We start from the raw sequence: 25,284 nt of genomic DNA on the forward strand, positions 1-25,284 counted from the left end.
GCGCGTGAGCAAATGGACCCAAGGCTACGAAATTGGGTATGTAGGTGCATCTAGACAAGATCCAGTGCACGTCGAAGCGATTTTTCAAAATTCGAATTAGATTTTTTTTTAATTTTATCTTTTCGATTTTATCACATTATTTTGAATACTTTCATTCTTTTAGAAATATGGTTTTGGCAACAGTTTTTCATTCAATGCTTTCTGCTGACTGTTGAAAATACGAGACAAAATGCTGCTTTTTTTTTCCTATTGAATTTTGGACACGCAATATGCACATCGCAATCTTCTTATTCTGACGCTTATGTGTCTCGTCAGGATGACTGTTTTCTCTTGAGAATATAAAATTTATTGCTTATTTTGTGTTGTAACGTTTTTATATTATGTTTTAATTTTATATAATTTTAATTATATAAAACGTTTTGCATGATTTTTTTTTTTTTTTTTTTTTTTATGAAATAAGTTTTTAACTTCCTTTATACGATTTGAATTCTTAAGATTTTGCAACGGGAATTTGGTTAATGTAGTGTTGTGGTGGTGTATTTAATTATGGCAAAGCATAATAGGACTATCTGCCTAAGGGGAGGGATGCCTTCGTGGAGGACTTTCTAAGGGAAACTGGCTCGTATACACGTTACACATGGGGAAAATCACGAAAACGCCCATGCAGCCAGCCCGTTCGCTGAATTCGAACCTCGGACCGAACTACCAGTGTTCAGCGACTTTACCGCTCGGCCACTGGTGGGCCTGTTTGGTTAATGTATTTATTAGGATAATTAATATATGTATTAAGGGATATTGCTTATTTCATTGTAATTTTTTTTAACATGTAATACATTTTTATTCAATTTTTTTTTTTTTTTTTTTTTTATGAAGTTGTTCGGCAGAGTAAAATTCTACACAGTTTTTTCATTTAACATTTCGTGTTCCCTTTAGGCATTTTTACGGTTCATTTAAAAGCCAGCCAAAGTTTGCCCCTGTAGCTGCTAGTTACACAACAAACAAAACATCTGATGTGTACACCACATGACTCCCTCCCTTACACAGAATATTAAATTAAACGCATTTTTTATGGTATTTCATTTAAACTTATTGGATTGAATTAAATCTACTTCGTCGATAGCGCATAAACCACAATAAAATAAACACACTCTTTAAAACTCACTCTATTTGTTTACCATAGCGACAATCTGGCGCTAGGTTCACTTAATAGCGTTACATTTCGTCCATATTATAACTCAGAATGTATAAAATTTCTATCATTTGAAGAATTATCTAATCGTTGCCACATGTTCTATTCAAATGCTATAATAAAGCTAGAACGATGTATAAAAGAAATTAAGCAAACAAAACAGAAAAGAAACAGTTTTTCACAGACGATTGAGTACTTCTCATTCAATTAATTCAGTTCTCACTTCCCGACAAGGCAAAAAAACATAAAAACTCAAAATATCTGTATTAAAAATGACGAAGTAAACCTGAAACACCTACTTCCTCGTATAAGTTCCAGAATAGATTAAACATGATTTAATTCGCAATAATAAAAGAAGGCGTTATCTTTGCTGTTGCGAAGTTTAATTTCGCTAGATTGGCAATAATAAAATCCGCTATTTTGCTAACTTTGAAATGTAAACCATCATGTCAGTCATCGCAAAATTCATTAGGCTTAGATCCCCTTATACAACTTTTAAAGTGTTGATAACTCCACAAATATTGCATGCAGATTTACTAAAGGCATAAAAACCTTAACCGGGAGATAAGAACAACATAATTCAATCATTTTTAAAGCAAAAAATACACAATTTACAAACATATAAGAATAAAGGAACTGAGCTCACTGAGCCGAGTAACAGAGTGGATATATATATACATATATTTATATACTTTTGGTGCGGCCGATTGCAACCAAAATACGAGGTGCACATCTACTCATCTACTATAGCAGTCCTACATACAAAATTTCAATGTTCTGAGGCTACTCGTTGTTGAGTTATGCGCGATACGTTCGTACGGACAGACGCCACGAAACATTATCTTTAAAATTCCTTTTAAATCAGTTTTATAATTTTTGGGGGTCAAAAGTGTCGTTTATTCTGTCCTTACGTACAGATACCATGCAAAATCATCGTTAAATTGTATTCGATAGGATGTTTTCGTTGAAATATGAAGCCTGAAATTTTTTGCGTTTACAATATTTCCTTTTTACTTCGTACAAGGAAGTAAAAATTACTTCAAAATCTTTCAGTGGCTTCCACCAAATGGCTTCCAGATCCACTCTTTGGAAATATTTGGCATACGAGATACGTTCGTAGGCACATACGCCACGAAAAATTATCTTCAAAATTCATTTTAAATCAGTTTTATAATTTTTGGGGGTCAAAAGAGTCGTTTATTCTGTCCTTACCTACAGATACCATGCAAAATCATCGTTAAATTGTATTCGATAGGATATTTTCGTTGAAATATGAAGCCTGAAATTTTTTGCGTTTACAATATTTCCTTTTTACTTCGTACAAGGAAGTAAAAATTACTTCAAAATCTTTCAGTGGCTTCCACCAAATGGCTTCCAGATCCACTCTTTGGAAATATTTAGCATACGAGATACGTTCGTAGGCACATACGCCACGAAAAATTATCTTCAAAATTCATTTTAAATCAGTTTTATAATTTTTTGGGGTCAAAAGAGTCGTTTATTCTGTCCTTACCTACAGATACCATGCAAAATCATCGTTAAATTGTATTCGATAGGATATTTTCGTTGAAATATGAAGCCTGAAATTTTTTGCGATTGCAATACTTCGAATACTTTGCGATTACAATAACTTTTTACTTCGTACAAGGAAGTAAAAATTACTTCAAAATCTTTCGGTACCCACGACAAATGGCTTCCAGATCCACTCTTTGGAAATATTGGCATAAAGCGTTGAGAGCCAATTACTTATTTAAAATCACTAGCAATGTTTTTTTTACAGAAAAATAAAACAGTGAACTAAGATACACATCATTAGCTTGGAGAACTACAACTACACATATATTTTCTATTATAGCAATCCCCGAAAGCAACAGCAAAGAGCCGGAGGGAAAAAATCTTAAAAGCAATTCCTGTCACGTATTAGAAGACAGTAGGTTTTCCTTTCAGGATCGTGGCTGAGCGAACACAAATTCCTGACTCTCGAAGAAAGAAATCTATCAAGAAATCAAATCAAAGCAACAGGGGAGCTTATAGGCAGCTCGTCGCTCCCATTGCAAATAAATCATAGGCAGGAATCGGAAGAGGTTAAACCCGGACAATAATATATCAGAATGGGTTGGTATTCTTCTGGTACCAATTTGTTTGGCAACAGGTTTGGGCAACATCGATGATTGGTGATGAGAGAGTGAAAAGTGAGCTTTGGCATCCTTTCTTGTGCTTTTGGGGATTATTTTTCTTCGATGATGGGAGAAGGATGTTTGTCATCATAAAAATGTTTAGAAAAAGAAAACTTGAAGGGCTTGGTGACGCATTCTTTTATTGCCACCAATTGATTTATGTTAAGTAAGGTTTCCACCAGGGGGTGTTGAAAATGTTACGATAATGCATTTCATTCTTGATTTACTTTTTTGCCACGTAATACAACAAAAGTCCGCGATACCAGATTATCGAACTAAGAATCAATAATGCTTTAAATCATTTTTTCGCGTTATTAATTGTGTTTAGGCAATAAAAAAATTCATAAAATTCTTCTGCAAGCACATTTAATAAGTTATTCGTGAATAAAGTCATTCATAGTTTAATTCATAGCTATTTACTCGCGTATATATCTTTTTCTTACTTCCTCGTATAAAGTAAAGGAAGTACTGTAATGGCGAAAAGTTTCAGGTATCATATTTAAAGAAAAATATCCATTTTGACCGCTCTCGAATCCATTTGAACAATGTTTTTGCGTGACATCTGTACGTACGGACAGAATAAAGGACTTTTGCATCCAAAACGGTGTACAAAATGAATTTAAAGTGAATTCAGAAGAAATTTTTTTCGTGACGTCTGTACGTACGTACGTATGTATCTCGCATAATTCAAAAACTTGTAGGATTAGAACGTTAAAATTTTGTATATGGGACTGCTATAACGTGTAGTTGTGTTCTTCCATTTCTCGTTGCAATCAGCCACACCGAATGTACATAAATATACGTATAAATATACTATATTGCCACTCTCTTAACAGCAGAGCGAAATTCTTGCCCTGGCCCGGGAAGCTAAGTGCTTTTATTCTTATACGATGGTAAATTGTGCATTTTTCTCTTAAAATTTGTTGAATTATATTGTTCTAATGTTCCGGTTATTATTATTATTATTAAGGTTTTTATGCCTTTAATTTATCTGCATGCAATAGCTGTAGAATTATCAACAATTTAAAAGTTTATATTAAGCCTAATGAGGCCTCTATTTGTTTACATTTGAAGTTAATGCACTATCCTCAGTATCTTTATGCTCAGTGAATCCAAAAGTTAACTTTCAATTTTGTGCACCGAAAATTGTGGCTTCCTGCCCGCCGGCCAATTTGCTTGTATTGGCGTAGACACTGTAATTTTAATCGTAAAAATTGTTTTTTAATTGATTTAGCTGAATCAGTGTAGTAGGTTTTTGTGTATTTCATAATTTTAATGAAAACTGTGATTACATATTTTTGCCTTCCCGCAAACAAAACTGACTGAATGAGAATAAATATAATCTGTAATAAATAATAATCTCTAATCTCTAATAAATAAATAAATAAATAATCTCTAATCTCTAATAAATAAATAAATAATAATCTCTAATCTCTAATAAATAAATAAATAATACTCTAATCTCTAATAAATAAATAATAATCTCTAATAAATAATAACTAATAAATATATAAATAAATAATAATCTCTAATCTCTAATAAATGATCTCTAATAAATAATCACTAATAAATAAATAAATAAATAAATAAATAAATATCTAATAAAATTCGAGGAAATAATTTTAAATAAGTACTGCAAAAAATGGGTATGATTTACTATGCCGTACAAGGAAGTCATGTGATGTCTATATTAGACATTTTTGCTAATTTTATCATCAGAAAACCTAAAAGGAAAATTTAATTTCCTAAGGGCACGGTTACAGTAAGAACACAACAAGTGAAAAGTATTTGTTCATAAACTATGGTAGTTATCACAATGCTATTTATTTTTAAAAACACATTATAAAAAGAATATATAGTAAAAATAACATTATAATATCAACAGTTATTTTGATTTCTACTTCCCTATATCTCGAATCTCGCCCTGCTGTTATTTTGTCTGCTGCTAGGCCTCAAATCACTCAGTGTTGCCAGAAAAGTTATCTGTGTCATTTGCTTATAACATCGCGTATTGTTGGGTAACATAAACTGTACGAAACCGCTTAAAAATTACAAATGAATTATCACTATGTCTTTTAAAGTATCATAGAGACAGGGGAAGGATGTAAATGACATTTTTATTTCATCCAAATAAACATTAATAGAATCCACCACTCGTGCTTTCAGAAGCCAGCATTTATCAAAGGTATTGGTTCAGTCTTAAATCAAAGGTATCGAATATGACTTAATATGACTTAATAATTAATAAATAATATTTTTAAGTAAAAGCAAGTTAGCCTAATGGCTACGCATCCCCCTCAGGATCTGTACCTAGGCAGTCTCGGCACGGGGGGTGTAAAATTAATGAACTTGGCAGTTCCACGTGCCCAGAAGGAGATACCTCAGAACTAACTCTGTTGGCCTGCCTGGGTGTATCGGTATAAGTCACGGGGCAGTAGGAACAGTAGGCTCGGGGTGATGATCACACCTGGGTGTGGGACGGCACCGTAGTTTGCGGGGTAACGGCCTGTTGTAAACTGCAGCCCGCATAGTACTGGTAGGTAGCCTTTGAAACGACCAGTCAGATCTCCAAGGTGACAGTTTCCCCACTACGGTAAAACCTGAGAACCGGGAGTGGTGACTCCGCACGTCCAGGTGATAGCCCTTGTAACAGAGACCATTTTTAAAGTCTCCCACCCAGGATTGGGTCCCCGGGGTGGTAGCATGATTAGCGTATATTCTAACTCTTTGGAAACCAAAATCTCTGGGATCCATCCCCTTGTCTCATAGGGGGTTCCACAGTTGGTACCAGTCGTGTAATGTCAAAAGACGGGAACACGTGTACAATTATTATCATTATTATTAATGGCCACGCCATTCTCAAGTTGGCTCTGATTTTAAGTCGTCGTGACAAGCCTAATGACGAGAATAACACAAAGCCGTAGAATACTGCTTTCAAATGAATCAAATCACCAGCGAGACCTTCGTTCTAATTCTATGGTCTAAAACCTTCCTTTAAATACTTTCTCCCTCATTTAAATATCACGCGAATTAGAAATTTACATTCTGTCATGAAAATGACAAATGAAGAAGACAGGAAAGCACTTTAACATAAAATAACTGGTTGATAAACTTATCGTTATCTTAGATGGTGCATGTTTTAAGTCGTCAGCTTTGTTAGCAGTGTCATCCTCTTCATCTGCCTTCCCACTTGCAGTGATCTTCAGGACTATCAAGAGTATTAGATATCTCCGTTTTCGTGAAACTGTTCACTATGATTGGTCCATCAAAGTCCATGCACCCAAAATCCACGAGAAAATCCTTTAGTCAAGCAAAAATAATCACTAATCGGCAAATTCATTGAAATTTGAGAGCTCGTTTTCTGAACGCCTTGAGGACGGAAAAAATTATTTATTAATTATTAATTAATTCATTACTAATTATTAATTAATAAATTAATTGTGTCAAAAACTAGCTGGCTAATACTCAGGTAATACGGTACATCTTACAATCGATCTTTACTTTATGAAAAGACTGCATAATAAAACATTACAACACCTAATGTCAATATCTAATAGGTCATCACACTATTGCGAGTTCTTGAAGCCATTCCAAATAAAATCCTAATGTGTATTTGAATTACACAGTCCATTCTTAATTTTTTAATTTTGTCGTAGAATATAAATGTTTATTAATTCTCAATTATTACTAGCCCAAAGGGGCAAATTGCCCAGAAGGGCTATTATTTCGTATCGGTACTTTGCTTTGATTTACTATGAACGGAGAATCGCGTTTTAAATTGTTGCCACCAAATATTAAAGCCACGTATTATATTTAAAGAAATTAAATAATAATGAAGAATCTGCATAAATGTATGTATGTTTCTCGCATTGTGATAAAACAGCGATACCTAGAGATATCCAATTCTGAATAACGTATGTCTCCACCCGAATATGTGCCCAAAGCCCAAATTTGGAATTTGTTTTATTATCTATTTCATTGTTTTCTAAAGCATTTATGAGTTTTTAATTAAGAAACTCAACGATTTCAAAGCGAACAATGGCGGTACTTCACGGTGGGGGGGGGGGGGAATTATCTCCAGCGCGCGAGACTGTGTACTGGAAATTCTAAAGATAAGCTCTTTTAAATATTTTGTGATACTGCTGTTGAATTGAATTTTATGGTTTAAGTGCGAAGAAAATGATATTTAATAAATAAAGTTAACACACAAAAGTTAAAAACATGCCCCTTTGGGAGTTTAAGCGTAATATAAAATCTGAAATCTTTCATATTTTTTTAAATAATGTTTTTAACGCCATGTATTATGTATATGGCATATTCTTTTGTTAGCACAAATGACGTTAGCCAAGAACTATTAGCCTTAATACGGGATTTTGCATTGAATCAATGTAAAAGGTCTCAATAACTTTTTAAATTGTTGCTACCAAATATTATCGCCCTGTATTATATTTAAGGAAATTGAACAATAAAGAATCTGCATGAATGTATGAATGTTTTTTGCACTCTGAAAAGCAGCAAATTTTGAATCATATTGGTTTGGAATAGCGCAGTCCTCCATTCGAATTTTGAATCAAATTCGGATGCAACTCGAATATCAAATTTTGAATAACGTAGTCTTCCACTCAAATATGGGCATCTATAAACCCAAATTTGGAATTTGTATTTTTAGTTTTTTTTTTTTTTTTTTTTTTTTTTTTTTTTTTTTTTAGTTTTATAAATTTATATACTGCTTCACCAGCTTCATACCATGCTAATCTAGGCTGAATCATCCTCTGCGTCTCCAATTTTTCCCTGTTGTTGTTACCTTCGAATTCAACTCACTCCTTTTCCTCAATTTTATTCCATTCACCAGTTTTGTGTTTTTAAATGTGAGAGTAACAAACCTTTCCAAGAAACACTTCTGACTTTCAAAATAGCAAAACAATGAGAACGGCTCTCAAGTTTTTCTGAATATTGTCGAAAGGAATGTTGTAGTACCATTTTATTACAAGAATGTTTTAAGGTTAGGTTAAATTACTTGAAATGAAACGCATACTAATGTTATCCACAAGGAAAATAAACAATAAAGTGAATGGATACCGGTACAGAGGATTTTCAAAGGAAAATTCACTCGCATTCACGCTACAAATGAGAAAAACCGAGAAAACCAGCCATGCATTCTCGACCTAGGCTCAATTTTCATGTCTAGAAGGCTTATTTAATACAGCTTATAAAATCGATGTGCAAAATTGTTATAGAATTAGTACGGAAATTATAAAGTTTAAGAAATTCACTTCACTTTTATTATTTTTTTTATTAGTCCAAAGAAGCGTTAGGCAGAAGCTCTATTATGCTCAAAACGGTCTGTTTTGAATCACTATAAAAGTCTGAATCGCTTTTCAAAGTGTTGCCACCAAATATTATCATCCTGTATTAAATTTAAGGAAATTAAATAACAAAGAATTTGCATGAAAGTATGCATATTTTTCGCATTGTGAAAAAACAACGGTATCTAGAGCCGTCAAATTTTGAATAATGTTGTCCTCCACTAGAACATGGAGATCTAGAAGCCCGAATTTCTGATTTCTAATTTGTTTTGTTGTGTATTTCATATTTTTTAAAACTTCAGCGTAATTTTGATTAGCAAACTCAACGATTTCAAAGCGAGTAATGGCAAAACTGTACGAAAAAGAAATATTGTTATTTCCAAGCCCACGAGTCAGATTCGTTAAAGCACGGGGGGGGGGGAGAATTTATCGCGCTGAAGCCCATATTCTCGTCTGAGCGCCTTTACTTTTGTTTTTATCTAAACCGTATTTCTAAAATACTCAGAATTTTGAATTTTTAATTTATTTTTTAATAATTTAGATTAAATTAAAATTTTTAAAGCATTTTTTTATTTTGTTAATAAAAAGTTTTAAGTTTGTTTAAAAGAGTAATGCTTCTCTCCCGTAACATTGTTGGTAAAGAAGAGAAACATATGTGTGATCGTGTTCGAAACTAACAAGTGTCTATTGAAATTTTAAGGAGAGATAGTTATTTTTCGTTTACCACTACTTTTTCTATAGCTTAATATTTTCTAAAGCTTCGTAAAGGCCTAATTCCTCTTCCTTCCTTGAGCATGTGTAGCTCCATCTAGCTTGCATCAAGTAAAATAAATTGTGCAATTTTCTTGTTTGTACTCTATTTAATTCTCATGAGGTAAATGATTCTCAACCATAAGCAATCCGTAATCTGAAATCATTGGCACTGAATCCTGGAGTACTAAATGGAGGATATCGATCAATGCGCAACTACTTGTCATCAGGAGAAAACATACGCGGACTCCAATGAAAAGGAAACTCTATCTTTTCAATGAACAGATGCTGCAAGTCACAAAAGCCAAAGGTTTTCGCTGTAATCGACAGTTTAAAGCTCCTTCTTAACAAGTTTCAAAATTATATCTCCGTCGAAACAGGCTTGTGTATATAATGAACATGCGGCTTATCATTACATATGCTTCGCCAGCCTGGAATACGGCCAAAAAGAGAGACCTATACATACTGCAAGTAATTCGGAATAGAATATTTAGAATGATTACTAACGCTCATTACTACGTCAGCAACGCCACTCTACACAGAGACTTGAAACTTAGTACAATTGAGCAGCATTTGCACGAACTCAACAGGAATTTCTTCATGAAAGCTCTTAACTGTGCACATTTGTCTAATTTAAACACACTAAATTGTACAATTCTAGACGAGGACTGTGAAATACGACCACTAGCGGCACACCTCGTAAATGACTCTAACTTTCCTACTTAATGCAATATCTTGTATATATTGTATATAGTTTTACTTTATATTTTTACTTTTTCTGTATTTGTATTGTATTGTTAATTTAAGACATTGTGCTTTTTCTTCAATTAACTTAGGACGTTCCACTTGCTGTCCATGATCGCTCTGCTTACTGACCGCGCGATGCCTCGGTCCTCTCTTTTTCCACCTCCCCCGCTCCCTCTGCGATACCACGGGCATCATCTGATGCGCCCATGTGGGAAATTTGATTGAGCTTGAAAATCTGCACACTGTGTGGTAGTCCGACAATAAATTAATCAGTCAGTCAGTCAGTCTGGAATGGTAACTACCCTTTATGACTCCCACTTCTTTCTTCGCCGTACTGGGCTAGCCCTTGCTTTACTTGTGTTATTGTCTTGTCTTGTCTTTTGAATGGTTAGGAGGCAATTAGCAGCCTCTGCTGCTTTAACCACCGCTTTTGAAAAAATGCCCTTAGGCGTTGGTATATATAATTGCAAAAATGGGTGTGTAACGCAGCGCCTACTAGGCGAAGCTGAAGCAAATACAAAGGCATGTAGAGTGAAAAAGCATCTGGGAGCTGTTCGAGCTGTGACGAAAGATATAACTAGCTGAAAAGTTTGCTTAATAAAGCATTTGAAAAAATAAACATTAAGTAATTTAAATTAAGTATGCTTTTGAAACAGGTTCAGAATGAAATGGATCGTAATTATACTGGTGGGAGTGGCTCAAATGAGGAATAAGTCAACAGTAGCATATTTCTGGTGAATTTCAAGAGTTCTCGTACGAGAAATGTTAAAGTCATATAAATTAACAGTATTCACAAACAGTTCACACTGTACAAAGTTCTGGAATAAACACATTTTTTAAGAAACACTTGTAATTTTAAAAGACACAATATTTCAGCATAAGTCACAGTTTAGAAGGCGGGATGATTCTAGTTATGCTTTTCTGGACTCCTCCCTCCTTGGCAGAGTTAAGCTCGAGATAGTTACATGCGATCTTGCCGACACCACCGAGACTTAAGAAGGCCGTATCATTGAAAAGTGACGTCACGGCAAGGAGACCCCGTACCTTCGAGCGCCAGGAGGAAAGTGATCATTGCTGTTGAGTATAAAGATACAACTTCCTTTGCGTCAGATCTGAAAGCGGCGTTTTGGCTAGTGTTTGTATATTTTGTGCTTTTAATAATGAATGTTATTTTTTTCCTAGAGAATTGCAGAAAACCATATAGATAAAAGGAAACTATTATTAATTTTTATATTCAGATGGATAATATCATATCTTGTTTAGTCATGTTTACGTCGACCCAAAATTAATATATTATTTTCTAGATTTTTTTTAATTTTCCAAAAAATTTCTATTCAGTATTTTAAAACTTTATATAATAATTATCTTCTAGTATCTAACTAGAAAGCAAAGTTAACAAAGTAATATTCAGTAGCATACTACTGGCTAAAAATATATTTACAAAAATTACCATTAGTTTCGTTAATCCAAAAAAACCAGTTCTATGTAAAGAAAAGAATGCAAAAAGTGTTGCGTCAAAAAACAAATTTTTATTAGCATTTCAAAGATTATAAAATATTAAAAATTCACAAGGGAAAAAAAACAGACTCCATGTAGCAGATAAGTGACATAAACATGCTTTTCTTTAATACTCTTATTTTAATGCAATTATTTATTTAGTATTACTGCAGTTTTTAATTCCAAGAATAAATGAGCAATTAATAGCATTATCCCATTTCTCAAAGCTCAAAACATTATCGAGCTTTAAAAAAGCATGAAAACGCCTTTTCAGTTGAGTATATAAAGTAAATTACAGGTAAAAAGCTAAAACAAAACTCAAATTTCAAAAACACTATGCATTATTCAAACAAATTACTGCACCACTGTAGCAAGTGAATTCCTTTCCATATAAATTTAAATGCTAGCAGCAAAAATTATAAAAACAATAAAATTAGCTTTATATATATATTTGCACATTATTTATTCCTGGAGTTTAAAAAAATCATCTAAATAAATCCGATTTTGCAATAAATGAAATAACAATTACATTACATATTAGCACATTAGATGCAGCAAAACATTAAGGTTTCTACATTTAGAAAAATATACACATAAGAAATAAAGCATTGAAATAAAAGTAGTGCATTTCGTGCTTTATAAAATATATAAAGGAGTTTTGCTAAATCAAAAGCTTAATTTCGTATAAAAAGAATAAACTGCTACTTTGACCTTTCTATAGAATTCATTTTCACACATCTATAATAAATTCGCATGGTATCATAAGTATTGTTGATCATCATACATAATGCAAATAGCATATTATTTATATTAGTAGAACTGAAATTAAACTAACTCTATAAATATTTCTTTGCAAATTGTTTATGCTTATTTTTCTAGAAAAACGCCTAAAACTTAATTAGTATAAAAATTAAATAAATGTATACATTTGCATATTAATATTGCAAATATTATGGGTACACAAGTACTACCTCATACATCTTTATCTATCATTCTTAATCACACTAATCAAAACTAATAACACTACTTTCTCTTTTCAATTGTAACCAGAAATCGTTAAATACAATTAAAATATATTTAAGTCATCTAAATGTTTAATTAAAGATTAGATTTCCATTAAATCATGAAGTTTGCATATAATACAACAAAATAAATAATTCATTCAAATTGCCATAAAAATATATGTATATGTTTCATTAATATTTAAAACATTTTATACAAGCATAAATAAAACTTACAGTTACATAAACTTAAGGCCTTATTTAAACTGAACATAAATTATCTATTTTACTAGAGTTTGAAGCTTTCGTTTCCTTAAAGTACTTCTCATTTTGATTACAGTACTTTTTAAGAAAAGTATTGCATGATGCTTTTATAACAAAATTTAGAATATTTTCTAAGGTTATTACATTGGTCATAGGTTATGCATTCACCGTCTATTAAAATTTGATACGTTAATGCCCATGCAAGAGATCGCTGATTGCGTACCTTTAAAAAATTGTCTTCATGTTCTTCAGATACTAATTTTTTTACTACAATATAGGTATATGATACGACAGTTATTACATCTGGTTGTGGACATAGCAATCCGCCTCGGTCCATATTCAGTATGAAACGATATTCTTCATCCAATTCCAAAGTTTTGTCTAAAGTTAGGTTTCCCGACAATACTCACATTTCACAGTCTTCAGAAATCTATATACGCAATATCCAGTGAGATATGTTATGAGTGGCATTACATTAATAGAATCCAGTTCATTTTGAGTTACTTGTAACGTACAGAAGGCACTAATAAAATTCTTGTCAGTATTAATGAGGTCAATATTATCTGTATCAAAACTTCTGATTTCAATTTTTCCAGGTGTGTGGTGGTGTATTTAATTATGGCAAAGCACACGAGGGCTATCTGCCTAAAGGGAGGGATGCCTTTCGTGGAGGACTTTCTAAGGGAAACTGGCTCGTATACACGTTACACATGGGGAAAACCACGAAAACGCCCATGCAGCCAGCCCGTTCGCGGGATTCGAACCTCAGACCGAACTACCAGTGTTCAGCGTCTTTACCGCTCGGCCGCTGGTGGGCCAATTTTTCCAGGAACAGCACTGCATGCTAGACGAGGATGCTGTAAAACTGCTGTCACTTTTCTGCCAGTTCTTTCATCGTAGATTTCTGAAACTCTTTCGATGTCACATGCAGCAAAATGAAGCTCACACACCTAATGAAATAAAAGAGACAATTAGAATCCTCATAAAAATTCTATAAGGAAAAAAATTCTTTTTTTAAAACTTTCTAAAATGTTGTAATAGGTGTATTTAAGTAAAAAATATTAGCTTAATTGAAAATCAAGAATTTTCATTAATCAGTAAGTTCAAAAAATTACTTCTTATAACAAGAAAACAAAATATGGTTATTTTAAAATTTGATGGTTTTGCCAGATTCTTTATTAGCTTAAATTCGAAGCTAAATTTTAGGGAACATATACTTTTAAAATATTTATCATTATACTTCAAGAATATATTTAATGGAAATTTTCTTCTTTTGTTTACCTTTTTTAAATTATAAATACAGTTTTGACTAATGTACTTCATAATGTTTTACAATTGGTCTCTTTTAACTATTACTGAATTTGAGAACGGACGTCAATTGTTCAGTTTTTATGTGAACTAAGTATTCAAATATTTTGGGCCTAAAATGCTACATTTTTAATACATATTATAATTAATATTGGAGTTCTCTTATGTCAATATCACTCTCAGAGTCGTAGCTAGGGTTTTCAGCGCCCAGGGACAAATGAAGATTTCGTGCCCCTACTGCTTGCCAAGGATGGAAAACATTTAATTCTAAAATGTCGTAACATCAGTTTGGCGCCCCTTGGATTCTGCGCCCGGGGACAGATGCCCCCCTTGCCCCCCTCTAGCTACGCCCCTGATCACTCTAGATTGCTATGGCATGTTCTAAATATTTGTTAGTTACAATACTTAAATTATTTAACCATTTAATTAACATTTTCTAAAATTAACGATTCGTAAAAAGATTAGAATTATAACTAGGATAATCATGAATTTTTTCATTACAAATTTATGTTAACCAAAAAGTATTTTATTATTCAGTTGTGAAAGGTGACAACTGAAATTTTCAAATCATCTGACATTTTGCATACAAAAATATATAGCTATTTTTTTTTTCTTCTTAATTCTTTTGAAAATATTTCGGTACTTTTCCGTTTTGCCGGCGCAAACGATAAAGTCGCCAATAATGGTTTAACTGATACCAGACGGAATATCTTCGCTGGTAACCTTTTACGCCTCAGTTTCAAAAGAAGTTGCAGCCATTTCTTATCAGATTGTTTCTTTCAATACTGGCATACAATAATATAGAATTTTTACACGATATTTAAATTTTATCCCCTAAGACAATTCACGGTAATTAAGACAATTAGAACGCAATTACACCGCTCATCCGAAGGCGAAATCAAGTGTTCAATTCATCAATTCTAATGAGAATGCACTAACGAAGTAAAGCACTGCGGTTTTACATAATTTCTGAGTAAGCTATTTGTACGAATTGAAATAATTCTTGCATTTAAACTTGTATTCCAAATTAAGATTTAACTTGAAATTAATGTAGATAATTACTGAGAGAATTAGATTTTAGTAACGTAGTTTACGTGAGATGAGATCACTTGGGGTCATGTGATACGAACCGACGAATCAGGATTTTGAACCATGAAATCATAGTAAATTCTTAATGTCTCTTTACAAATTTATTGGCTTTTTACAAAATTTTAAACCATATTAAAATGCTTATGCCTTCAAAATAAAAATAAAAATTTCTTAGAATTAACATTTTTTATGTGTATACTGTATGTTGTCGCCAACAAAGTCTGCTTGGCGAGATTTGTGCCGGGGAAACGGAAAAGTACCAATATTTCTTACCTAGACCAAAAAATTCAGTTGCATAAATACAGTGAACGATAAAATATATAGTGAATGATATAGAATACATTAAAATATATAATGAGCAGATTGATATTTAGTATGATAGACAGTAATCAGTAATCAAGAAAACATATGTTTCTTACCCTAGAAGCTTTCGTAGGCTGGAAGTTTTTTCGATGGATCGCCATTATCCATTTCTTTCGAAGATCTGGATCCCTCGGGAAACGAAAAATTGACACTTTGGGCTGTCCTTTGTAGTTTTCTTTACATCCAGGGACGCAACATCTAGCTGACATGATGTGTGTTTAATCCAAAACGTAAGCGTAAAACAAAAGGAAGAGAAAAACGTTTTCTACAGGAGATACAAAAATACAGCAATGGCGAACGGTCACACCAAGACTACTGAGAGCTCGTGAACATATCAGTCAAAGGTCAAGGCTACGAGTCGCAAGAGGTCTCCTCATCGTGACGTAAGATGACGTAGCGAGGGGAGTGATACGGCCTTCTAAGTCTCGGTGGTGTCGATCCTGCCCATCTCGCATATATATCCACGAGTTGGATAAACTACAGTTGTCTCTGGTTTTTCGACTAAACTACATCAGCCACTTTGGAATGGTTGGTTAACATGTTCCTGTACGCTGCTTAAACGTTGTTACAAATTGCGGTTGCCTGTTCCGTAATGGAAGACTTTGAGATGTGGATTCTTTCTTTCCGTTGCAGCAAAAAGTTACTTGGACAACGTCTAACCAGTAAGATTGACTAATAATGTTCCTAAAGAAGGTCGTTTGCAGTTTTCTGATAGGGTATCTCTCTGGAGTTCCGAATTTCTTATCTGTGGAGATCGTTAATAAGGAATTATTTTTATTTTACTATTATCCGTTGTAGATGAAAAGTGCTACGTGCTATATTTCAAGATGCCAGTCAAATTATATGAAAGCTGAGACATATGTTGGTGGCCATCTGAAAGACGTAAAGTGTGTGAGATATGTACTTTTTTTAAACGTGTAGCAAACGAGATTAAAAATTTATTTAAAGAGTTTTTATTATTTTGTTAATAAAAGTTTTTTCATTTTTTAAGGAAAAATAGTAATTTTTTCTTCTCACATTGTTGTTAAAGTAGAGAAACTTATGTATGATCTTGCCTGAAATTCAGAAGTGTGTATTCAAAATTTTTACCTCAATGCAATTTACTTTAAAAAACGCAGTTATTTTTCTTTCACCACTAGTTTTTCCGTAGTGGTATATTTATTTAAAATTTCATAACGAGTTTCACTTTGTGAGTCTCATACGCGTGTGTTTCTGTCTAGACAAATGTTGCTGCAAAATGCAGCTGCGTGTTGTGTAATGGAAGAATGTGAAATTATCTTATGCCGACGTCGCTTTACTGTTCTCCGTGTGTCTTTGGCGAGCTTTTCGCCCGAACGTTTCCAATCGAGTGAACGGACTTGTGCTCATAGATTGTTTACACCAATCAGAGCCAGACTCACAACCCGCCTCCGTTTCCGCAAAATGGATACCGACGTGCAAGTTGCTGTGCTTGAAGTTTGCAAAGCAGTTTCCAACGAATTTGCTTCTGGTCTAGGGGAAAGAATGAAGAAGAAAAGGAAATCAAACCGTGACGGCGTAGCTTGCCGTAATGAATTGGCTGCATTAATCGACTTTTAAATGAACTTCGCGACGAGGCTATCCAAAGTTACACAACCTTCATCAGAATAGGTGAAGGATAATTTGAAACTCTATTGGAAATGGTCACTCCACTTATTCAAAAAAAAAAAAAAAAAAAGAATGCGTTCTTTCGAGATGCTCTGCAGATTAAAACGCAGATAGCCCTTCACTTTCTGGGAACGGATAACTCCTTCAGTTCTCTGCAATATTTGTTTCGAGTGCCAAAATGCACAATCAGCATATTTGTTCCAGAAGTGTTTTGAGGCCATTTTCAGTGTATGAGGTTGAGCGAAAATTATTAATCTTCTGCTTGAACCCAATGCTCTCTAACCGCACAGTGGTATGTGCAGCTTCCGGAAAAGGCAATTTCTCATAAGCGTTATGTGACCAAACAGCCAGCATTTCGCATCAAAATATGCAAGATAATGCAGAAACTGGTGGAATTGGGAACAAATTTGTGCAGTGGGGAATAGTTCCCTGTCAGTCTCTCTTCTCTCTTTCTTTTTTTAACTGTATATATTATGAAACATGTATGTATTATGTCCCACTGTATATATTATGAAACATGTATGTATTATTGCCAATTAAAATTATTATGAACTATGTATGTACTATGTAACAGGCTCAATATATTATGAACTATGTATGTATTATGTAACAGGATCAATATATTATGAACTATGTAAGCAAGTGTGAACTATGTAAGCAACTATGAACTATGTAACCATGTATATGTATGAACTATGTAAGCACGTATTATGAAAGATCTATGTGTTATGAACTACTTGTATATAAGCATGATGTACTATGAACTATGTAACTGTGTAAGTATATATTATGAACTATGTAACTATAGGCATATATTATGAACTATGTAAGCATGTATACAGGATCAATGTATGCCCTTATAGGGCCCATGAGGTGTTGCCCGGGATAGTTGCGGAACCTGGACTAGACCCGAATAGTCTAAGTAAGCCGGACGGGTGTCCAGATTCTGCTCTCAACTGTCAACTGTCAACTGCCTGAGCTTTCCATCACCCTCAAATTTTAACATGTTAATAATACTCTCAGACGCACTTTATCGGCGATTTATATTTTGATACTTCCAAGTAATCGTTTGTAAATAAAATCTAATTTGTGGTTCGAATAAAAAGGAGAGTCTATAAAATAAAATTTCAAAATTTTAGATTATATTTTATTAGATGTAATTGGCCATGATTAAAAACTGGATTTTCGAAATTTATATCAACAAAATAAAATGTTTGAACTTTCATTTATTTTTTAATTGAAAACTGCATTGGGTAGTTGAATAACATACAATCTATTTTTTTTGGGGGGGTTAAAGAAAATTTAGAAATAAATATGTTTAAAATAAATATTTTGAATCAAAACCCTAATTTAATTTTCTTCTATTTTTTCTCTACAGTATGAAAAACCTAAATTCGGTCTGAGCAGTAGTTATACCCACGTTATATTTAGATATTAGTAAACAATGGTAGTAATATTCAGGTAGTGAGGTATCCCATAATACTTCACGAAATGCAAATACATTAAAAAATGCCATAGTTGGATTATCGCTCCATCTCGGTATTGGGCATGACGAATCTGCGAACACTGCTCGGAGTTACTGCCCGGATATATCTTCAACTGGTTCAAAGTAGGAACGGAATCGCTGACTCATCGCTCCTACGTTTCTATTCGGACGAAGGGAACATTTAAATTGTCAAAGAAGTCGTAGCGAACGGCTCACTCAAGTCGCTTGGACAAATGTAAATTAGCCTTGAGTTTGTATGAAAGGGTTCGTTGGCCTACGAGTAACAGTAAACTGTCTCCGTAATCACTTTGATCGCACTTGGGACCCCATCCATGGGACCATGTATCTATCAGGACGGGGATCAACCGGCTTAATCGCAAGATCAAACAGCAAATTCAAGCTCACAGAAGCAGTATGTGGCAAACTAAAACTGAGACGTTAAACTATGACGCTGGCGCCATTTGGAGACTGACAAAGCCACTAAAACTGCCAAGCGAATGAAAAAACCCGCTCCAATGGGTCACGGACCTCATTTATTCCGATAGAGAAAAGGCTGAACCTTTCGCCAATCACCTCTCAGTACAATTTATTCCGAACTCTTTTCACACGAATAATAAGTCGGACACAGTACTTATGCATTTCGTCCAAAGCTGGCTCAGCTCGCCCAGTGCCCATAACAGTAGTAATTTCGCTACTCCACATGAAGTTAATACTAGTATAATTAAATCCCTGAAACCCAATAAGGCCCCAGGAAAAGATGAAATCAGTAAAATTCTAAAAAATATGCCATTCAAGCTTATTTGCAAACTTAAGAGCATTTTCAATGTTTGTCTATACAATTATTGTTTTCCATCAGCCTGGAAGCAAGCTAACATCTTTATGATTCATAAACTAGGAAAACCGCAAAATATCCCGGCTAACTACACACTAATTAGTTTGCCATCTTCATTAAGCAAAATTCTCGAGCGGCTAATTTATAATAGAATGCAGGAAAATCTGGACATTCTTAGTGATCATCAACACGGGTTTAAAGAAAAGCCTCTCCACTTCCACCCAGTTGGTTTGTCTCGCGGAATTCATCGGTTCTGCTCTACAGAACAAAATGAATTCTTCAATCCCGATGCTAGACTTGGCGAAAGCTTTTGACCGCGTCCGGCATCCAGGATTTACGTATAAGCTGATTCATCTCGGATTCCCCAGGGAACTGATTTTAAGGATCAAATCATTTCTAGAAAACAGGACAAGCACGGGAAAGAAATCTCTCATATCAAACGCATTCACTCAGGAATTCCCCAAGGGTCACATTTAGGACCGCTTTTTCATATTATTTACACAAATGATTTTCCTGATTTTAGTGGAAATGCTAACATCCTTCTGGCCTGTTACGCCGACGATACGGCTCTTGTCGTCAGATCGAGAAAACCAAATCATGGTTTATCAAAAATGCAGGAGAAAAATTCCAGAATTCGAGAGATGGTGCACCAGGTGGAAGACGTGCATTCAAACCAGAAAAATGTAAAGTACTGCTAATAACGAAGTATAAGAAAAGGGACTCTATCATGTTAGAAGTTAAGCTTTTCGGACCCCAAGTCCCGAGGGATTCTGCTAACCATCTGTTAACTATCTGCTAACTATCTGCTCTTGTAAAACTGCGTAGGCTAGAACATTTGCCAAATTTGCAGGGTTACTACTCATGGTCCTATAATATAACCTTTCATTCAGTCTATTGATGAAATCTTGTATTGTTTCCATTTTAAGTGAAGACTTATATTCCTGACGAAGTAGGGAACATTAGTGATGAAATGTAAAACTTTGCTTTAAAGAGTCTGAAGTCGTTTAATTCGTTTTTAATGGCGTTCGCACCTGCGGGGGACGCGGAAGTAATTAATCGGCCGGATGATGCAACTATACAGTATCTTTTGCAAATTGAGAGCAAGATGTTCCCTTTTTAACAGTGCAAGGTACCTCAATACAATGTCATAAGCTTTACCGCACACTGTACATATGGTCTAGACCATATGTACAGTATAGAAAAACTGGAACTTACATGCAAAATTCCATTACCACTAACTGGTTTAAATCAGAACTTTCGGGATTCTGCGCTGGCGGTACTGCAGTACCCGCATCTAGAAAATGCTTAATTTGACTACAAGCAATTATACATTTGTCATTGTATTCTTCGCTTAAACTATAATCTTCTTCAATTACGTTAACATCAATTAACTCTTGTATTTCATCATCAAGCGTTCTGAAATTATTTTTCTTTTTGGTTAACAATTCAAACAAATCTCGTAATTCTTTAATCGAATTTTCCTCTCCTTCAATTTTTAATTTATCTTCAGTCACTTTAATTAACCTTGTAACAGACGATCTCAATGTGGAACGCTTACGTTTCAATCTATCTAATTTATGTTCCATTTTATTTAATTTAAATACGCCGAAGAGAGCAGTAATAAATATATAGTAATTTACTACAAATAATCAGTAAATAATTAATTTAAGATTTCCCTACCTTAATTTGGAATTCCATTGTTCCTTGAATATGATTTTTCCATTCTTAATTCTAAATCGAAACACTCAGATCGAACACACAAAAGTTTCTCAAAGTCTTATATTCTCCGCCGCATACACCATATAATAATTGTGCGCTTCTAAATCAGATGATGGTAGTTCAGTGAGTTTTAACACTTTTACATTTTTAAGAATATTTTGATTCACTATATACAGAGCGTATTCTTAGGCCGCCACCAATCCAATTGCCTTCGCTCGCACTTGGTTTCAACTACACAGAGTTATTACCAAAAGTTCAGAGTTGCCAAAGGCCAATCACGGTAGTAAAATAAAAGAGATGTACTTTAGGTACATCTGGTCACGCGGAGGCCTAAAAAACTTTCAGAGCTTGGAACTGGCATTCTTGGTCGTGGTGGCAAATGTTACATTCAAAAATAACAAAAGTCGTAATTATAAAACACAGAAAAAGCTGAAAACTATTTACATAAATACATTTACCAAGACGGGTTGTGATGTATGTTGCGGGGTCTTTTGACCACATATTCAACAGTAGTGTCATAATCGCACAAGCTTCTAATAGAAGCGTAGGAAGAGGTTCTAAGGCTTTCAAAGAAATTAGGTGAAGTGATCAAAATTTGTTCATGCATGGCCTTCACATTCAGATCTCCTGAATTTGAGAGTTCCTCACAAACCACGATGAGTTCACAATCGTTCTAAGTATTTTATTTTGTATTATGTCTAGTTTAGCACGCTCAGTCTTGTTGGCTGTCGCCCATGCTTGCACTGAGTATAACATAATCGGTCTGATTAAGGACAGATGCAGTGTTGCTTTTGATTTTTATCGATAAGTTAGACTTCCTGCCAATCAAGCTGTAAAGGGCACAGAACGCAGCATTCGCTTTTTCCGCTACGGCTATAACATGGTATTTAAAGGTGAGCTTGCTATCTATAATAACTCCTAAATACTTATAGGAGTCAGCCATTGGAACAGGCTGCCACCTTCAACATAAGCAAACTTTATTCTCTAGCTTTTTTCTTCAAATTATGTAACACGGGAAAACCAGTCAGAAAGAAGAACCTCTCGAACTGACTCCCCTTAATTGTAGGTTTGATTTTCTCACTTTCTACTCATTCTAGGAATTCATTTAGTACTTCAACACACAGACTGTAATTTTGTAATTAAATTTTCCGGATTTGTCACTCCTCCTCACGGGATTAGCAGACTGCTTTCTGGACCTCTCCCCCTTCGCGGCATCTTCTATAAAAGAAGTAAGGTGCTTAACACTCTTTACTCCAGCTATTTCTGTTGGATAAAACGTCGCGGATGTTTTTCACCTCCACCAGGCCCGTTTGGGACTCATTAAGAAACTGGTAAAAGCATGAAATGATATCTACTGTGGACCAGTATGTTACAAAAGTATCAAAAGCATCCCTTCAAGCCTTTATTAAACGCTGTATCATGTTGACAGCCCTTTGGCCAGGTTCACATTAGGAAAAGGGAAAACAATCTCCTTGCTGTACAACAAAGAAGCGAAAACGATTTTTATTTCCTTTTTGTTCTTATTTAGAATTTCTGATGCCATCTTCGCAGTTTGAATACTTACGAGACCTAAGAATATATATATAAATGGATATAACAAAGTTTATATAAATGCAATATTTTATAGTTTGATATAAATCCTATCCTTACATTTCAGGATACAGACTTCATTAACTTTTATTCATAATGGTTAAAAAAATAAATAAACTCAGTGAGGAATTTTTGCATTAAATTAATCGCTTTGTTCGATAATATATTTATACGTGAGAAACACTTTTTTACAGTTGAACATGTTGGAGCAAAAACCCGAGTGACCAATAGGCATCTCCGCTCATCGACGAATATAATTTATAATTATCCTTCTAAGGCTTCAAATTCTAACAACATCGCAATGATTTAAGAGAGTTTAAGATTTAAGAGAAAATTTTTCGTATTAAGAAACCACGTGACAATAAATAACAACTAACTACTCTCTTTCTTTTATTCGTTAAATTTTTCTTCGATGCGTTAGGTAAGAATACATATGTTTGAATGTAAATAATTATGAATTTCCTTTATTTCTCATATTGTCAAGCTGTAGTGAGAAATAAAGGAAGTTCATAATTATTTACATTCAAACATATGTATTCTTACCTAACGCATCGAAGAAAAATTTAACGAATAAAAGAGAGTATTTAGTTGTTATTTATTGTCACGTGGTTTCTTACTACGAAAAATTTTCTCTTAAATCTTAAACATGTCGTTTTATTCGTTTATTTCTAATTTAAATTAAGTTACGTTATATAATAATTAGTTAAATATATAAAATTCTTTTAAATACTTATCAGTCTGAAAATTTCCTACTTATTCACCAATATATTTGTATAACAAAATGTAATTAATAAAAAGGCCATCATACTTTCCAGTTACCCAGCGAAAAACCTATTAAGGTTGTTCTCAAGGGCCTTCCATCGACGATGAAGGAATAAATAATACAGGCAGATCTGGAGAGAAGAAAATTCCCGATAAGTAAAGTCAAGCAGTTTTCCAGACGAAGAGGAGACGCTATCGAGAAACTTCCGATTTTCCTGTTGGAGCTGAAGAAAACGAAGGAAGGACGTGCAATTCATGGACTCAACAATATGTTAAGTGTTAATGTCAAGATCGAGAAGTTTGCCCCGAAAAAACGCGTAATTCAATGCTATAGATGTCAAGAATATGGACATTCGCAACATCTTTGCTCAAATCCTGAGCGATGCAGCAAGTGTGGACAGCACCATAGAAGTAAAGAATGCCCTCTAAAGCCAGAAGAAAAACCTAAGTGCATCTTCTGCTCACTACCGCATGTAAGTTCATACAGGAGTTGCCCCGTGTACAAGAAGCGATATGAAGCAAAGAAGCAGCAGGCGAAGCCAGCAGCTAAGATCCCTACGCCGGCAGATTTTCCGAAATTCATCGAAACAGAGAAAGACAGCAGTAAAACCCAGATGAAACCTCTCTACAGTGATAGAGTAAAGAAAAAATTGGAAAACCCACCCACAGAGTACAAGGATATCATAAACTGGATCCAAGATCCTAAAATCAAAAAATTTCTGAACAGTATGGTTGAGCACATTGAGAAGATTCGCGCTGCAAAAACCACGGCTGAGAAGTTTACTGCCGGGTTCAAAGCAGCCATGACACTGATGAAATTTCCTGAAAGTGAAGAGTAATCACCAGCTTAGAAGCATTTGAGGGAATTTCACTATGTTTACGATTTCTTTCACTTTTTTAACACACAGGTTCCCCTGTTTACAGCAGCAGAGCTCGGGGTCAGTACTTGGGTGGGTGACCACCCACGTGACTGGCCTCGACGTATCATCTTTCTTCAACTAGTGAAGATACATCACAGCTTGTACGGCGGCCAGATGCTTGAACCCTCCTTCTCCAAAGTCTACTTGACCAACTCACGTGCATTAGCACATCTCCCTGCTTCACCTTTGTAGGTGCGGTGTAAATCACCTTAATTGTTAATTCTTCCCAACGCCTTAGGGCATATCTCCAACAGAGACGGTTAAAGTAGCAGAGGCTACTAAATGCCGCCTAACCATTCACACGATTTCGATTTCGATTTCGATGCGAAGCTTTTCCCACTATTATGCACTTATACTTTTGCAAGCGCCTTTCAGTGGCACACTACGTTTTTGTATTCTTGATGCTTGTATGTATGGAGAGAATAAAGAATTTTTTTTCCAAAGCGGATTGTATAATGGATTTAAAAAGAACTGGTACTTGCTTACTGTGGCAGCCATCTTAACGCAATTTAATGATTTTTTTATGGATGAAAATGTAAAAGTTACTTAGAATGTGGATGTTGGTGGTTTTCGCGACTTCTTTTTTTAAAGGATTCCCGAATTATCGGTATTTATAGTGAGTTTGGTGAACAATATTAACATAAGAAAGTAAAACATA

General features: G+C 34.3%; 1 protein-coding gene across 1 annotated transcript; it reads right to left on the minus strand.

Annotated features, from left to right (window-relative positions):
• Positions 1–11,684: 11,684 nt before the first annotated feature.
• LOC118182324 (THAP domain-containing protein 2-like) lies at positions 11,685–16,059 on the minus strand. Its single transcript, XM_035351664.2, has 2 exons — positions 15,748–16,059; positions 11,685–13,881 (listed from the first exon to the last, which is right to left on the minus strand). The coding sequence occupies exons 1-2, from the start codon at positions 15,898–15,900 to the stop codon at positions 13,726–13,728; spliced, it is 309 nt and encodes a 102-aa protein (XP_035207555.2). The 5' UTR covers positions 15,901–16,059; the 3' UTR covers positions 11,685–13,725.
• Between the last annotated feature and the right edge of the window lie 9,225 nt (positions 16,060–25,284).

This window comes from Stegodyphus dumicola, chromosome 11, assembly GCF_044657685.1.
Source record: "Stegodyphus dumicola isolate Sdum_Otavi_A_Nest chromosome 11, ASM4465768v1".
In the NCBI taxonomy this organism is placed as follows: Eukaryota; Metazoa; Arthropoda; class Arachnida; order Araneae; family Eresidae; genus Stegodyphus; species Stegodyphus dumicola.

Excerpts from the sequence above, each read along its gene's own strand:
- LOC118182324 (XM_035351664.2), bottom strand. The coding sequence starts at position 15,900 with ATGTCAGCTAGATGTTGCGTCCCTGGATGTAAAGAAAACTACAAAGGA. Across the intron at positions 13,882-15,747 it reads AGCCTACGAAAGCTTCTAGG|GTGTGTGAGCTTCATTTTGC; the intron begins GTAAGAAACATA and ends TTATTTCATTAG.